The 18,436-nt window shown below is 38.4% G+C and overlaps 1 protein-coding gene across 1 annotated transcript in view; it reads left to right on the top strand.

Moving 5' to 3' along the window:
• The window catches only part of LOC117521489 (glypican-5-like), a 361,302-nt gene extending 343,103 nt beyond the window's left edge, over positions 1-18,199 (top strand). The window contains 1 exon segment of the mRNA XM_034182796.1: positions 16,869-18,199. Within this exon segment, the coding sequence (XP_034038687.1) occupies positions 16,869-17,056 (188 nt within the window). The 3' untranslated portion in view covers positions 17,057-18,199.
• Positions 18,200-18,436: the final 237 nt, after the last annotated feature.

Genomic DNA, 18,436 nt, shown 5'->3' with positions numbered 1-18,436 from the left:
TGGACTGAGACAATGTAGATAAAGTGTCTTTCACAGACACAAACAGGTAGTGTAACCAAGGATTGAACTCAGGTCTACGTATTGGTAACACAACCAATGTTCTGCAAGGTATTGTGTGTGCATCTGTGGGGTTAGGGTTGTCAGGAACACTGATGAGAATAAAGACATTAAAGTAAATGGCATGATTAATGGAATTATTTTTCATTAACGGGTAATCTAACTAATTACTGTTTCCATCGTGTTACAATGCCATTGTCATTAGTGACAGTAAAACACACTACCTTGCTATAATTAAGTTAATTGAAGCCGTTTTCTTCTGCAGACTCTCAGCAGAGTTGCAAAGTTTTTTTTTTTTTCCCTTGGTGGGAGGGCCGGGACAACCACATAAGTGATGGTGATTGGGTAGGGAAGAATACAATTTCATGGTAAGCCAACCAGAGGCAGAGGTGGGCGGGTGTTCACGCACAAATACAAACCCATGTGCACTCACTCACACACACACGACATAGACACAAATGCAGTGTTAATTTTCAACTGGAACGACAGTCATTACTTTCCCCTCACTGAGACAAAAGGCAAGAATGTACATGTGGACGAGCGTAACTTAATTTTAGATTTATTTGATGGATTAATTTCTACAAATAATTTATTAAATTTGATAGGTGTCTTGTCTCGCATTGTGCCGCAGCAACAGTAAAACAGTGTAGATAAGTATACAATGTTTTTGGTTCAGAATTTATACTATTATGTGTCCACTTAATTCATAAATGACATTTAATATTCAGTTTAATTTAAACAAGTGAACATACAGTTGAATTTGAAGTTCCATGGCGGGGGTCTAAATTTGTTGACATGTTTGAACATTTTCAAAAAGTAACACAATAGGTACTTTCTACCTCAGTTATTTTTGGGAGAGGTAACTAATAACTATAACCAGTGATGGGCACAGTTCCGCTAATCCGCCAATTATCGAAGATAATGTTTTCATTATCGAATTAGCTTTTCAGTTAACTTTGAAAACCATCATTGGACCAATTATCTTCCCATAAATTTTGGTCCGATAACTTTTGAATCACTAACATTTTTGCAGGTGAAGTAAATAAAGCTTTAATAGATAAAAAAAACTTTGTTAAATCTGATATCAAAGATTTTAGCACTTACCTGTTTTGTATCAGATAGACAGCTCTGTTCTCTATAAACAGAGGAGAACTGGTTTAGGGAGAAACCGCTCTGTCTTCTACAGTCAGAGGAGAACTTGCTCCAGACACCATACTAATTCACCGGCCATATCACCCAAGTCATACAGTTTTAACTTATGGTTAAAATTTTAACCAAACTAATTTCGGACATGTTATTTAAATTACATCACTTCTGAAGTTTTATAATGTGAAAATATCAGATATATGTTTTAGTATTAAAGTACTGCAGTAATTTTGAAGGTTTTAGTGTGGACATGCTCTGCTGCCAGTGCATTATGGGTACAGTCACGACATGGGGGAGATTTGGTGTTTGAAGGAGGAGGCAGATGAGAAAGAAGAGGGGTTGCAGGAATGAAGCCCTCAGTTGCTTCACCTCAGGGAGCTTTTGTGGATGACTTCTGCTATTGCCCCGTTTACACCAGACTGAGACCCATATAAGACCTACAAGACCATGGCATGTTGTCAATTCTCACAAGTCTTTTCTGGTCTCCAGTTTGATCTGTTATTTGCGTTTACACCAAGCGTGCATTGCGACTGAATTGTTTGTGAGTGAAATATATGTTAATGTCCGCAATCAGTGATGCAACTCCATGCAGAGTCAATTGAGAGTCTATTATGACCAATAGGATCAGGTTGGGACCTGTGAGAGTTTAAACCGAGACCAATTATGAGACCCCACGTATGTTTTAAACTGGTCGCACAAACTGCTGCAGGTGTTTTAAATAGTTCAGTACACTCGTGCACCTGTTGGAGACCAATGGAGAGTGACGGCGACCAAGAAGAATCTTTGTTCCCGACCATGGAGACCCCACTGTGACCAACCTGCAACCCCGGTGAGAGCCAGTGAGATTGATGGTGAGCAGATGCCATTTTTCGATCGCACATTGATCGTGGACTCTGTGTAAATGGGGTGTATGCACTTTGATGTATTGTGCCAGAAACCCTCTCATGTCTGTCACTTATTGAGTCCACCATCTAAATAGCAATATGCTACGTTCAAGTGCTCTTTTAAGGAATGACCGATGACACTCTGATTGGTGTAATTCATGCTCCATCCAAGACACACCCATAATTAATTAAGTGATTAATATAAGTGCTTTGCAACCTACACCACACTTTGTGCTCTCATTCATCATCATCATCATCATTGCTAGCCACTCAACATGGCATTGCGGTCCAGAAGATATTCATCCAGGCATATAACTAGGAGGCTGTCAACTGTTTTCAGAGCTTCAGCAGCTTTCCGTCTTGCGCGTCTTTCCTCTTCAGCTTTCCGTCTATTGGTCTCAAAGGTCTTGATGCCATCACACAACCGTTCTCCTCCAAACCAATCAATCTGCTGGGGCTGTAGCCCAGTCAGCAATCTTGCAGTTTTTAAAAGTTCTTTTAAGGATATCCTTGTACTCTTCTTAGGAGCGCCAACACAACGTGATCCAGTAGAAAGTTGAGTAAAGAGAAGTTGTTTTGGAAGACATTGCACATCCATTCTCACCACATGTTCCTACCATCTCAGTCTGTTTTGGTGTAATATAGCCTCAATACTTCTCAGGGCAAGCTCAGTCAAGAACTACAGCATTGGTGACACGATCATACCATTACACATTCATGATTGTCCGAAGATATCTTTGGTGGAATTTCTTGAGTTGTTTCACTCGATAACGATAGGTAGTTCACGTTTCAGAGCCACACAGAAGTGTTGGTAAAATGATGGCTTGATAGACTCTATTTTGGTCTCTGACTCAAGATCATCGTTGTTGAAGACACGCTTGCGTAGCTTGCCGAAAGCTGCTGCGGCAGAGCTGGTCCTGTTGTTTACCTTACAATCAAGGAAAACATCACTTGCCATGTAGCTACCACCTTGAGAATGGTTCCTTCAACAGTTATTTCAGGCTGAGTGACGGGTGGGGAGATGGTATCAGAGGGAGATCGATACAGAACCTCCTTTTTAGTGCAGTTCAGCGATAGACCAAGTCGATTGTAGGCTTCTACGAAGGCATCTGTTTTTATATCTTAGCCCAGCTTCCATAGTCGAACAGACAGCAGCATCATCAGCATATTAAAGTTCCATGACTGAGGCTGTGGACACCTTAGTTTTAGCCTGTAGGCACTGTAAGTTGAACAAATTAACATCATATCGGTAAGTTATTTGTACTCCAAGTGTGCGTTGCTCTGATTATGTGCCATGTAAATAGTAAAGTGAGTAGGATGCTGCACAACCAAGGCTTAGGATTTGTTGTGTTGCATTTGTGTAATGAAGGCAACAGCCACCATGGAAAAGGAAAATAGCGAATGATGCCTTCAAAGACTGTAAACGTTTTCTGATGTGATCGTGTTCCCCTCCATGACCCCTGTTGTCCTCCATGTTTCGTGAACAAATGGCAGTGCTGCTGCCTATTACTCACTATAGGGCTTATACACAAACACACTGAGGCATGGCTAACTGTCATGTAAATCTCCAGACCTGTTTGTCTCCTCAGTCTGTTTCACCCTGTCTTTGAACCAATCCTATCAAACCACATTGTCATTCACTGGTAATGCTGTAATGGAAAAATACTGTTACACAGCTATGAAATCACTTGACGTGATCAATTGCTTCTGCCTTAATATGAGTAACGTTGATGTTCATTGCACTCTTTCCCGCTTTCAACCCTCTACGTCATCTTTCAACACTCTGTTTTCTTTCAACATTTTTTTTCTTCTGTGTTTCTCAGACCATATTTTGGAGATTTACACATGATCCAGCTAATGGAGCAAATCTTATCTGCTAACATTGTCATTATGGCAACAACAGCAACACCATCCCATGACTGACTTTAACTTTTTCATTCTGTTTACCTGAGGTTCTACAGTTGTTCCATTATAACCTTCATTATACATATAAAAAAATGTGGGGTTCTTTTGTTCCTAAACTAGTGTTGGGTAATACACCCAAAAATCATGACACATATCCCTACAAATTCCCATGTGCATGTGCAATGCACATTTTGTAATGAATGCTCAGAAACAGGAATTTGCTTTTGGTTAAGTTATGGTTAAGGTTAGGTTTAGGCTTACCTTTAAGGTTAGAATAAACAATAATTATATAAAAAGCGACTGACCACTTTATTCCTGCTCAGACCACCCTCAGTGTCAGTGATATCATCACTTCCACTCAGTGGAAAACATACAGTATATGTATGAAATCAGCACAAAAAATGCGTATGATATATGCAACTTCTTGTGCACCACTTTTTGTCAGGGTGGGCAGGTGGCAGGCACCTGAATTGTCAGGACCCCAAAATGCAAACTCTCTGACTAGGTGTGGATGTTGAAGAAATCATGGTCTTTAATACAGGCTCTGGTTCGGGTACACAGGTGATCAGTTGGCGAGGCAGAAGCACAAACAGGGTCAGGCAAAAACGCAGTCATGGGCAAGCAGGGTTCAATGGCATGAGCAGAGACACAGACATCATGGGCAAGGCAAAAGGCACAGTCAAAAAACACAAAGCAGGGTCTGGATACACAGCGAATCAAAAACAGGACTAGAAACAGAGCTGGTAAGCGTGCAAAGACAACAAACAACAAACGAGCAAGGGTGTGGTGGTTGGGTGGAGATTAAATAAGACAAGTGTTAACAAGGTGCACCTGAGGAACAATCAAGAAGGGGCGTGGCTAGGTGAACGAAGATACTACATTGTGCAAGACAGCGAGGGGAGGACAACACAAGGTGGAGTGAAGAAAAGACAAAGATTTGTGAACAGTGTCAAGAGTGACTAAATGAAAACACAAAGCAGACAGAGTTAAAGTGAGAGACAGGGACACATAGCAGGTGCAGAGAGAACTTAATCAACTGGCTGTGAGAGATGAAGACAGGAATGCAGGTGCAGGATGTGGAGTGAAACAGAAATAAGTACAAAGCTACAATTGAATATAATATTACTGAACAGGAATCAGACATGAACATGAGAACTGGACTAAACATGAACGGCGAGAGACTTAACAGGACAGAAAAGCAGACCGGAGATAAACTAGATAACACAGCTCAGAGAATAATAAGAAATTAACACCATGACAAAACTAAACTGGAACTGGCAGACAAACTCCTGACAAAGTGCAAACAGAAATGAGAACAGCAAAAATAGGCAAACGATAACTAAATGATAACACACACTGATAGAATGGAACTGAGACATGGCTAAAGTATAAAGTAACAAGGAAAGAAAGTGACAAAGCAAACAGAACTGAGAATAACCATAAGATGAAAATAATATAACTAGTGAATCAAAACATGAACCAAGTGACAAGAAAAACAAGACAGAATAAAACATGATGAAAATAATTACTACTAAATCAAAGCCGCAGCAAACGGGAAACCATAAAAAGGGGAAAAATAAGGGCTCAGCGCCCTGACCTGGCCCAATCGCTGACACTTTTTTGAAAGTATTATGACAAATTTTGACAAAGTACTGGCTAAACTCATTGGTATTCCAACACTATAATATTTTTCTTATGTTCAAGTCCACAGCTTAGTTTTTGAGAAACTTTGGGAAGTGGTGGCCTTAAGGTTACAGAAACTGGCTTATGGTCATATATAGTAAGTTCAATTCCCTGACCTGACAGTAAAATGAATCGACCTTTCTCGCCAAGTTACACCATTGTGCAGTTGAGCACCTTGCCTGGCAGCATTGTAACACTGGTGTGAATTTGATGCATCATTGTAGAGCTTCAGCATTTGCGTCAGATGGAAAAGTACAAAAAATAATGTAATTAAATGCAGATAAGTTGCCTTCATTTCAATTTCAACATAACTGGAAAGAAAATGTTTATCAAGCCTTTGATTGTGACATACATCAAGGCAGCTCTTTCTTGGCCCTACTCATCTACCAAGTTTCACGAGAATGGGTCATTAAGCTTTTAAGTAATCTTGGTAATCAACCAACAAAGAGACACAGGTGTACGACAAAGTTATCAACCTATCAGTAGTATTACTACAGCTACTTTTACTGCTGCTGCTACTGCTGCTACTACTACTACTACTAATAATATAACTAGCGTGTTGCCCATGGGGATCCACAGGCTCTGGTAAAATGTATATTTTACCAGGAATAACAGGGTTATTCCCTAAATGTATTTAGAACCTTAGACCTCAACAGTTTTTTACAGGAACTCAACACCTTATTTCCTGTTAATTAGGTCATTTTTACTGTTATTTTACTATCTTAATGAATTTATATATTCTTACCATATACACAATATCATTATGATAATGAGATATTATTTTTATTATTATTCTTATTGTTGTTATTATTATTATTATTACGATTATTATTACGTCCTATTTGTCCATTTGATTGTTAAACGGACCACAATGGAAAAAAGTGTTTTCATTTTCCTTTGTCATCCATGTATTTTTTAACATATTTATAATTATATTATGTACTTAACATTGAGCTTCTGAAATAAAATCACACACGCACACATACACACATAGATTTTTGTTTTTCTGCTTTCTGCCACAATAGGTGCTTTTATTTTTACACACCCACAAACAGATGGTGGCAGAAAACATCAAATGCCTACACTTCTCACTCATGGTAACGGCAACATTACACATGACCAAACTCACTAAAACAACTGAACAACAAAATACAAGAAATCAGTAACACTAGCAACACTGTAAACTAACATGAACACAATAACAACATTTAAACCCCCCAAACCCCTGAACTCCATGGTGCATTGCAGCACAACATCCATTGTTCACTGTTTTTAGCTAATGTGCTAATTTCACCCAAAAATATTAGCCCTATCAACTTTCCATTTTCGCAGCGTCCATCCCTGAACCAAATACATAAGTGCACCAAACAGCAAATGTCAGCTCTCTCCAGTTTCTCTGTGATTGAAGCCATACACAAGCATGCATGCATACATGCACACATAGGCCACTTGGCTATAATAATAATAATAATAATAATAATAATAATAATAATAATATAATAAGAATAAGAATAATAATTACAGCAACATCTACGAGGTCACTGAGTAGGTATAAAACCCCATACTTATCATAGGTACACTAATATAACCACACCATGTCTCTGCCAAGGTTCCACTGCTCCCTTTAACTAAGCTCCAAACCAAATCCTTTTTCTTAGTCCACTTTCGTGGACCACCCCTAAATCAAACACACTGATGTGATTTAGGTTACTAATGTTATATCCTGATCTTTGATCCTGATTTGTGTTCATGATTACTGAGCTTTGATTCTGATCATTGGAGTTTCATCTTGTTTACTGAACTGAGACCCAGAGTGGTGATTGGTTATTCATTTATTATTTGTTTTTGGACAGGATCAACTGTCAAAATCCACCTCTTGATCTTAATTCCTTGTATCATTTCCAGAGATCAAAGTTCAAAGACAGGATCAGGATCACAGGAATCAGAAATAAATACCAAAGCTGATTGATCAAAGGCAAGGTCCACCATTCTTCATATGCATTTTTTTAATCATATCATTACATTTAAATAGTTATTTTCAGTACATGAAAATGAATTGGTTCTATCCGGTCTGCCTGGGTGATTGCTATCCAGGACCTAGGCATTTCTTTTTTTTGTTTTTAAATGAATGTATACAAAATTGCAGAATGAGAATATTAAGAAGACTATTTTCTGGAATGTGATTGTCAGACCCTGCTCTGGAGCTCAGTGTACTTTTTGCTGACTGTTACATTTGCTATCACTTTCTTGACTGTGACTATGATGATCATCTAGACTATGTAGTTTTGACTTCAAACTGTTCCAATAGATGTTTAACAATTATTAATGCTTAAATTTGTAAGTTAATTTTATTGTTTTCAGTTTAATTCCATTGTTTGCTTTCCCAAATGGCTACATTTGATGAAAAAACATGTGTTGACCTTTGGCATTTCTGTTGTCCGTGTTGTAATTAGTTGTTCTGGCACGGACCTGCTCCGTTAATTAGCCGTTGGTTGGCCTGCAGTGCTGCAGTGTTATTGTCATGCTGGCCCATTTGGGAACAGTTTTCTGACATCTCCCTAATGCGATGCAGCACATTTCCATTGAAACAATAGCAGCAATCAGATTGGGGATAAATGGCATCATTGTCTATTGTCTGTTGGCCAAAAAAAAAAACATTGTCACAAACAAACCCTCCGTAGAGGCCTGCCGAGCCCAGTCTGTGCACACACACACACACACACACACACACACACACACACACACACACACACACACACACACACACACACACACACACACACACACACACACACACACACACACAGTCATAGACCCACAGTCTAGAGTGCACAACAGGGATGGGCTGATACATAATCTCAATTAATTGAAATAACAGATTTTTGGCTAAAAGTGTCGTGAGGAAAAAAAAAGTATCTCCACCATTATAAAGATCAGTTTGGACCAGTGTTTTCACTTTTTGTTACAATGTTTTAGCGGTGGAGCTATTCACAGATAAAAACTGGAAACAGATTTTAACTAGGGTCTAACGATACACTAGCTCCATGGTACAGTGCATATAGTGATACAATATATTTAATACAATTCAACATGGATTATGATCAGGCTTGGGGAGTAACGGAATAGAAGGTAACGGCGTTACGTAGTTAGGATACAAAAAAGGTAACTGTATTCCGCTACAGTTACAGAAAAAAGACATATTCAGATTACAGGTATATTTAGTAAAAATGGGGATTACTTCGCAGGATTACAGTTTTAATGCATTTTATGATATTATCTGTATATATATATTTTTTTTCTTTGAAACGAAAACGTCCCTTCATGGACAGCGACATGGCATCTCCTAACTGGGCAAATATTGATGAAGTACACCGGATGTTAATGCATTTTCAATGGAGATCGCGACTGGACACACTCAGAAAAATGCTCGCAAAATACATGTTAAAATGCCATTTTGACCTGGATATTGAGCCAGTAAAATTAAATTACATTAAATTATGTCAGGAAAGTATTAAACTTACTCTGACACACACACATTCTCAATATTAGTGTTGAAAGTTACACCAATCTGCGCTGTCAACACTTGTCGAACAATTTTAATCACTAACAACAAGTATTTAACTAGGCATTGGTCCAGCAGTGGAAAATATCAGTAGACATAAGTGAAGAGTTAATGGTCCGTGTCATCGGGCGACACAGGTACGGCAGGAGACATACAGCTGTTTATCCATCCAAATATCACGGACAAAGTGACAAGAAGAACCGAAACCACTTACTTATGGAAGGAAATACTGTCTCCGTTGTTCCTCCGTTTGTGGCTTTGCCAACATGCGCAGCTTTCCGGCATATTCCACTGTTTCTTGAACTTCTATGCACGCAAATCACTAACTTGCCTGGAATTAAAATGGTGATCACGCCTCCTTACTGACAGTATTTACTTAATGGTTTTCATTATGCTTTTGTTCTTATTTTGAAAGTTCAATAAGTGGACTGATATGTTAAACATGGTGCGAATGCCATGTGAAAGACTAAAGTAAGATAATTTTATGTTTACTGAACAAGTAGTAGACTTTTTTGTTTGTTTTGTTTTGTATATTGTTCTGCAAGCCACTTTTAATTACAAATTCATCCGCACACCACTTGAGTTTTCATTATCCTTCATTTTTTTTGGCATTTTTTGTTGAAAATTTAGCAGGTGAACACTGGGTGTGTTTAAAACAATATTGTGGGAGCTCTTAATTCATAATGTGAAGTAAAACAGAGCATGCCATGTAAAAGAAACAGTTTTATTTTTGCTTAATAAACTGTACTATGTGGTCAAGACTATTTATATTTAGTTTCTTTTGTCTGTATTAACATATTTGATATTGGAGTAATCCAGAAATAATTGAATGTAATCAAATTACATTACTTTAATATTATGGTACTTGTATTACATTACTGACTACATTTTTCAACAGGAACTAGTAACGTATCGGAATACATTCAACCCTTCCAACCCTGATTATGATACATAATTACATCACTGTTTACACTTATCAGGCAGAAATAATCTGTGGTGAATGTTAAATTTTGAAGAACAAATTACTCTGAAGTGTAAATTGTAATCCTTGATGTTATCTGTTTCCAGTTTGTATATTTTATGAATAATTTTATTGTTCTACAAGAGGTCGTTATTCTTCCAGACAGCAGCTGACTTTCCATGGTATCACAATACACATAAAAAAAAACAATGAGTAAGATTTGATAAGGGTTTTACGATGCACTTATCATGATTTTACAATGATCATTACACCAGTAATTTTAAAGTAAACATACAACTGCCTCCTTACACAGACCCTTGAACTGATGTAAATGTATTATGAATTGGTCAATGGCTTCATTTTAAAGTATAAATCATTTGAGCTAATCTATTATATTCCTACTTCAAACTCTCATTTGAAGAAAACCTTGTAACTGTTACAATGGTCTAAGCAGTGGGTCACCCCTCTGAGTCTGGTCTGCTGAGGTTTCTTCCTCAGTATCAGTATCACAGGGAGTTTTTCATTACCACTGCCACCTATGTGTTTGCTCTAGGAGTTGGTAAGGTTAGACCTTACTCATGGCAGCTCTGTTGTGACTTGGCGCTAAATAAATGAAATAAATTTAAAATAAATTGAAGGTCAAGGTGCAGTTCTCACTAAACTGGCTACGGGAATGCTAACTTTGTGAGGTACACAGTAAAATCACCAGTGTAGAGCTAACACTGACAGTGTTAACTTAACACTGACAGTGAACATATGGTCCCACTCTGACCAGAATGAGACCATATGTACACTGGCAGTGTTAATTTAGCACTGGCGACTTTACTGTGCAGCCATTTGCTGTTTGTACTTAGTTTACACCATTTTTTTTTAATACTGTCATACCAGTTCAGAATGGGAATCCTATGCCACACAATTTCTGCAAACTAAAAACAACTGACTTCTTCTTCAAGGGTTTTCCTATGCTGTGCTTTTTGCTATTGTTTGTCGTGATGCTCAAAGTGGTGAACAAAAGGCAAGCAGAAGCAGTGCCAAAATGCTGTTGCGCAGTAGTAAAAACCTGAAGAATACCCCAGATTTTTTATGGAATATGTACTTGAATGTATGCAATGCCACTTTTGGCTATTTCCAATTTATGAAAGAAAATGAGTTTGACATGAATCCAATAATTGTAATGGATTGCATTGTATCACACCAAATTGAACCACACTGAATCAAATTGTTCTGCAATGAAAGTAGTCATCCTTGGTTAGTATTTGAGCCCATGTATCTAAATATTGTTTAGTCATTAAAGAGAGGAGGATTTGTCCTTAAGGATATGACAGTCTGCACATTCAATACACTTAATGCTTTTTATAATGCAGATGTCCAACAGTAACTGGGTCTATTTTGTAACTGGGAGTGTGTGCATTTTCGAGCACCTCCTGTGTCGTGGGTGGAAATCTCTCCGGGTTGGGTTGGGTCTTACTTCACATGGGTTATGGGATTAGTGGAGAGGAGTGGGAAAAGAGTGAGTAATGAGCAGAATGAACCCATTACTTTCTGATTTTTGAAACTCCAAAACTAAGGCATATGGAAGAGGGAAAGGCCATGACATCAGCAGAGACATTTCAGACATAAGGTGGCAAAGACAAAACTGTACAATGACAAGAATGATTAGGTTTGAGATGTGTTGTGGTTAACCTGATGATTTCACTGATGTTATATCCCATGACTTTGCAGAAATTATGCACCACATCATGTCATCAGGATTGGTGCCTGTCTGTCTTTTTGTGTGTGGGCAAATTATTTTTGACATAACTCAATATTTCCTACTTACCAAAGTTCCTCATGTCGGGTTGCTTCCACCGTGCATCCGGAAAGTATTCACAGCGCTTCATGTTTTCCACATTTTGTTATGTTACAGCCAAACTGCAAAATGGAGAATTTATTTTCCTCTCAACATTCCACTCACAACACCCCATAATGACAATATGAAAAAAGTTTTTTTTTATTTTTGCAAATTTGTTAAAAAATGATAATAATAATAATAATAATAATAATAATAATAATAATAATAATATAATAATATATAATAATAATAATAATAGAAAACCGAAGAAATCACATGTACATACGTCTTCACAGCCTGTACTCATTACTTTATTGATCCAGCTTTGGCAGCAATTATAGCCTTAAGTCTTCTTGAATATGGTGCCACAAGCTTGGCACACCAATCATTGGGCAGTTTGGTACATTCCTCTTTGCAGCATGTCTCAAGCTCCATCAGGTTGGATGGGGAGCATTAGTGCCATTTTCAGATGTCTCCAGAGATGCTCAATCAGATTCAGGTCTGGGCTCTGGCTGGGCCACTCAAGGACATTCACAGAGCTGACCTGAAGCCATTCCTTTGATATCTAGGCTTTGTGCTTCGGGCCATTGTCCTGCTGAAAGATGAACTGTCAACCCAGTCTGAGGTCAAGAGCGCTCTGGAGCAGTTTTTCATCCAGGATGTCCCTGTACATTGCTGCACTTATCTTTCCCTCAATCCTGTCTAGTCTCCCAGTTCCTGCCACTGAAAAACATCCCCACAGCATGATACTGCCACCACCATGCTTCACTGTTGGGATGATGCCTGATTTTCTCCAAACATGACATCTGGCATTCACACCAAAGAGTTTAATCTTTGTCTCATCAGACTAGAGAATTTTGTTTCTCATAGTCTGAGAGTCCTTCAGGTGCCTTTTGGCAAACTCCAGGTGGGCTGCCATGATTTACTAAAAAGTGGCTGCCATCTGGCCACTCTACCATACATGCCTGATTGTTGGATTGCTGCAGAGATGGTTGTCCTTTTGGAAGGTCCTCCTCTCTCCAAAGAGGAATGCTGGAGCTCTGACAGAGTGACCATTGGCTTTTTGGTCACCACCCTGACTAAGGCCTTTCTCCCCGATTGCTCAGTGCAGCCTTGTGGCCAGCTCTAGAAAGAGTCCTCGTGGATCAAACTTCTTCCATTTACAGATGATGGTGAACACTGTGCTCATCGGGACCTTCAAAGCAGCAGAAATGTTTCTGTATCCTTCCCAAGATTTGTGCCTCGAGACAATCCTGTCTCAGAGGTCTACAGACAATTCCTTTGATTTCAAGCTTGGTTTGTGCTCTGACATGCACTGTCAACTGTGGGACCTTATATGTTAAACAGGTGTGTGTCTTTCCAAATCATGTCCAATCAACTGATTTTACCCCAGGTGGACTCAGTAATGATAACTCATTAAGAGTGGAAAGTTGACAATGAATTATAGGTACCTCTGAGTGAGTAGATGACCAGAATTAATGGAATTTTGGTGCATTGTCCCAATAATGAGGATAGATTAAGGTTTTCAATCCAATAACAGTCATTTACAAGTTAAGGTACCCTGACACTTGCATGACTTTGATCAGCGTAGTTGCACGCACATCGTCGTGACGATCCCACCCGCTGTGTTCCCAGCTGGACACCATGCTTTGTTCCACTGGCTGCTACACGTGTGCTGGACGCTGCGTATATAAAGTAATTATTTCATAGTGGATTAATCATTTTATCTCTGAGTTGGCTGTTGAAAACACCTCTAATCGCTTCCAGAATCACAGAGAACTGTTCCAGTTGCAGCTTTTCTCTCTCATGTGCATGCGCTTAAGGTGGAGGATGCATTTGGAAGCGTCTTAAAAGGTAGTTGTCATGTTTATATTGTAATAGCTTGGTAAAACATTTGCATGTTCATCCCTTCTTATCAGTAGCTGTATAAGTATGTTTATGACAGATTTAACATCTCGTTATAATCGTTCAGATGAGCTGCACTGTGATGCAGTGTGCTGGCGCAACCACTCGCACTCACGCAGTGTTTTTGAATTGTTTGCGTAATGTTCACATAACTAATGCGTGATGGAGATTTTGAACATTTCAAAATTTCCTTTGTCCACTTGCATGAAGCTGCGCACAGTTTGCAATGGTTTACAATGACTTTGAGAATAATTTACTCTCATGCACAGCAGAGCGCATGCAAGTGCACGGATCAAAGTCATGCAAGTGTCAGTGGGGCCTTTCAACAGTTGATACCTACATTATAGGTACCTCTTAATAGATTACATGAGCTGTTTAGAATTTTAGATTATTTGGAATTCATATGTGCACATGAATAAAGCTGAAGTTGCAGTGTGGTGGCCAAATGGTCAGTGCACTTCCTTCCAAAACAGAAATCTCCAGGTTCAAGACCACTGGCACTCCTCCATGTAAGGTGCAGTTGTATCAGGAAGGACATCTGGTATAAAACTCATGCCAAATAAACATGCAGATCTGCTGTGATAACCCTGGGCCATAATGGAGGAGCAAAAATTAATATTAATACACGTATATTTTAATATTAATAAGCAACTTTTCATCAATGAAGTTTTAATCAAGCAACTTTTTTTATACAACCCCTGGCAAAAATTATGGAATCACCAGCCTCGGAGGATGTTCATTCAGTTGTTTAATTTTGTAGAAAAAAAGCAGATCACAGACATGACACAAAACTAAAGTCATTTCAAATGGCAACTTTCTGGCTTTAAGAAACACTATAAGAAATCAAGAAAAAAAAAAAATTGTGGCAGTCAGTAACGGTTACTTTTTTAGACCAAGCAGAGGGAAAAAAATATGGACTCACTCAATTCTGAGGAATACATTATGGAATCACCCTGTAAATTTTCATCCCCAAAACGAACACCTGCATCAAATCAGATCTGCTCGTTAATCTGCATCTAAAAATGAGTGATCACACCTTGGAGAGCTGTTGCACCAAGTGGACTGACATGAATCATGGCTCCAACACCAGAGATGTCAATTGAAACAAAGGAGAGGATTATCAACCACTTAAAAGAGGGTAAATCATCATGCAATGTTGCAAAAGACGTTGGTTGTTCACAGTCAGCTGTGTCTAAAATCTGGACCAAATACAAACAACATGGGAAGGTTGTTAAAGGCAAACATACTGGTAGACCAAGGAAGACATCAAAGCGTCAAGCAATATGTCTCAAAAATCGAAAACGCACAACAAAACAAATGAGGAACGAATGGGAGGAAACTGGAGTCAACGTCTGTGACAGAACTGTAAGAAACCGCCTAAAAGAAATGGGATTTACATACATGCTTTTAAGAAAGGACTAAAAATGTATCTTTTTAGAAAAGCTTACAGCTAATGTTATTAACTGATGTGTATTTTTTACTGTTATTTTTGTCTCTGCAGCACTTTGAGATTTGGAATCAAATATAAAGTGCAATATAAATAAAATGTATGATAATTATTATTATTAAACTGCAGAAAATGAAAGTCCATCTACATATTTGTTCCATCTTCCTCATAAACCAGCTGATTATAATTAGATCAGCTCTTCAGGCAGGTGGATGAGCTATTTATTGAGATCACCTGTGTTAGGTGCACAGGTAGAAGCAACACATGGTAGGGTTTTTACTTTCTGAAGCCAGAGTTTTACACCTCTGCCAAAATACAATGCTCTGTAAATAATTCCATTGCTTGACATGTGACATGTTTTTGGGGACTATTTAAAAGAAAATGTTTTTTTTTGGCAGTCAATTTGAACACCATTTTGATTTTAAAACTTGTGAATTTAATTATTTAGGCACAATCAAACCATGCCAACTTCTTTAATTTTCTTAGATGGCCCCAAACACAATCACGGTACCCCCCCCCCCCCCCCCCCCCCAAAAAAAAAAAAACTCAAGCCACCACCACTCACCATTTTGATTTGATTTGATAATTATGAATGAATTTATTTTGGCAAAAATATATTGATTGTGATCTAAAATGTTCTTCTCATGGAATATTTTTGAAACTTACAACGGGCGATTGAGAGCTTTAGAGCATGTACCACAAAAAGAAGTTTCTTTATCTTTTGCATTTGGAAAAAATATTTCTCAACATCACACCCAGTGAGTCAAAACTTTACTCATTCTCAAGAAATGATGTTTTTTCAGAATGAAAATGATGGAGAACCACGCCCTACTTTTTCCGGGTAAAGCTCAAAAATTCTCAATCACCCTTGTAAGTCATTATAGGCAATGTCATTTTATTGAAAAGCCATTTTTGAGGCCATCTTGAGTAATATCTGCCTTGAGTCTAACTTTAATATTTGTGGACATCCTGATGGTGTTTTGGAGAGAAAGTATCTTAAAAAAAATAATCTGCATATTTTAAGAGACAGAGTGGAAGCCACAGATTGTGTTTTCAAATTTTAATCATGTCGGATTTATTTAATGTCTTATGTGTATTCATTATTTTTTTAATTTCTCTATTTGTTTTATTTAATTTATGATTTATTTATTTAGTTTTTTTTATTATAGCACCCATTCACATTCTTTAAAGCAGTTTTCCACTGTTAAAGCAGTGTTCAAAATAAATTAGCAATGCTTCTGACTACAACTGGCACAGCTCTGCTCATTTTGATGCACGGCTGAACTCATTTTGATTGCAGCAAACATAATCAATCATCATTTCCATATCAGAATGTTTATGAAAGCCATGGGAAAGAAGTGATGAGAATGTGATGATGTCATATACAGTTTTAAAAGCCCAAAGGGCTGCACATTAAAGCAGATTACCAAGCTTACTGGGATGAGCCAAACCATTCATCTCTGTCCATCTCTCTTTCTCTCTCACAGAGCACACGGAGGCCTCCAGTGACAGAAACCCAACAGCCAGACAGCCAGGAGATGACAGCCCACGGGAAATCCCTCAGAAACCCCCGGTAGTCAGAGTGAGAGGAGGCTCGCCACCTGCAAACTTGGCACAACTTTGGAGTCTAGCACTGCTCCTTGCTGCAATTTACTTGCAATGGACACTGGTCTGACACCAGAACGTGATATTCATGCACCCCTTCCCCCTTCACAGAAGCTCACGTTTGCACACAGACACTAACACTCATTATCCACCCATCAGACGCAGTGTCCTAAATCGTGTCCTCAACGTCCGCAGATGGTCGCCAGCAATGGAGAAAATGAGAACGGAAAACTGAATAAAGCATGACGAGACGTGGACAGTTTGGAAGGAGAGTGCAGACAGTGGGCTGTTATTTTTGCAGGAACTTTATGGTCTGCATCATCATCAGTTGTGCACACGTGTGCACAATCAGATCCCATGCACGCTCAACTACACACAGTGGACCTGCTGCTTCTTTTGGACTGCTTGAGCAGAAATGGCAGGTCTTGCATGTGTGTATAAAGGCACTAATAATACATCCCTACTGCTTGCTGCTGCACACAAACACACTGTCTGAGCTGCAGGATGGGATGGCTTCGCCGGATTTTCCTTAAAAATACTCAAACACACTCATATCTTGTTTTACATTTACGGACAACCTGCTGCTTAATTTTTATCATCTTTTCAGCCTAAACCTCAGACATGACATCATCTGCTGAAGGAACAGCATAGTTGAGATAATTTAAAACTTCAACTTTTTTTTTTTTTTTTGCAGGATTAAGGAATGCATGGCAAACTGATAGAACAATCCTTAGTGGCTGGGCAAGAGCAGCAGATTTGATGGAGTCTAAAGACTGTGCACTTTGGCAGGGATTACAATGTAGTGATTTCACAGAATTGAGCATTTGCACAGCGGAACACATCATGCAAGCAAAGTAGGTTTGTATAGTGTATAACTGTATATAGGAGTAATGGTTTGAAGGAGTAGATGAGATGATCCGATATCTGCTCCAACAACTGATTGAGATGAAAGGATTCTTTATATGGCATCTTAGTTATAAGTAGACTTTCTGCTTTCATCATACAACATAAAAAATGCAAAGTATATTATAGAAATGTAATTTCTGTGTTCATCAAGTCAGGAATGTGTATCATTTTTTGCAGATCTAATCAATGACAAACATGGACAAATTTTTGTTCAGCATATAAACATTGTTTATTTTACTAATTTTATTGTGCATCCAGTTTTGTGTGTTTGCTCGTTGAATTGCACATGAATGCATGTATAATCTAGTAAATTTGAAAAAACAGTTCTGATAGGACGAGCAAAACAGAGACATTTGTTGACAGTATGACATCAGATTTTTTCTTTCTCCTTCAAGTGATCATTCGTGATTCGTGTTTGGCCAGACATATATGACAGCTGTATTTCCTAGACTAAAAAAGAAAAAAAATTGTACCAGTTTCAAATCAATTCAGTTTTATTAATTTATATAGAACCATCTCATGACAGAGTCACCTGAAGGCGCTT

The sequence above is a fragment of the Thalassophryne amazonica genome, chromosome 12, assembly GCF_902500255.1.
Source record: "Thalassophryne amazonica chromosome 12, fThaAma1.1, whole genome shotgun sequence".
NCBI lineage: Eukaryota > Metazoa > Chordata > Actinopteri > Batrachoidiformes > Batrachoididae > Thalassophryne > Thalassophryne amazonica.
The sequence above is the reverse complement of the archived record's forward strand: the minus strand, read 5'-3'. Positions and strand labels throughout refer to the sequence as shown.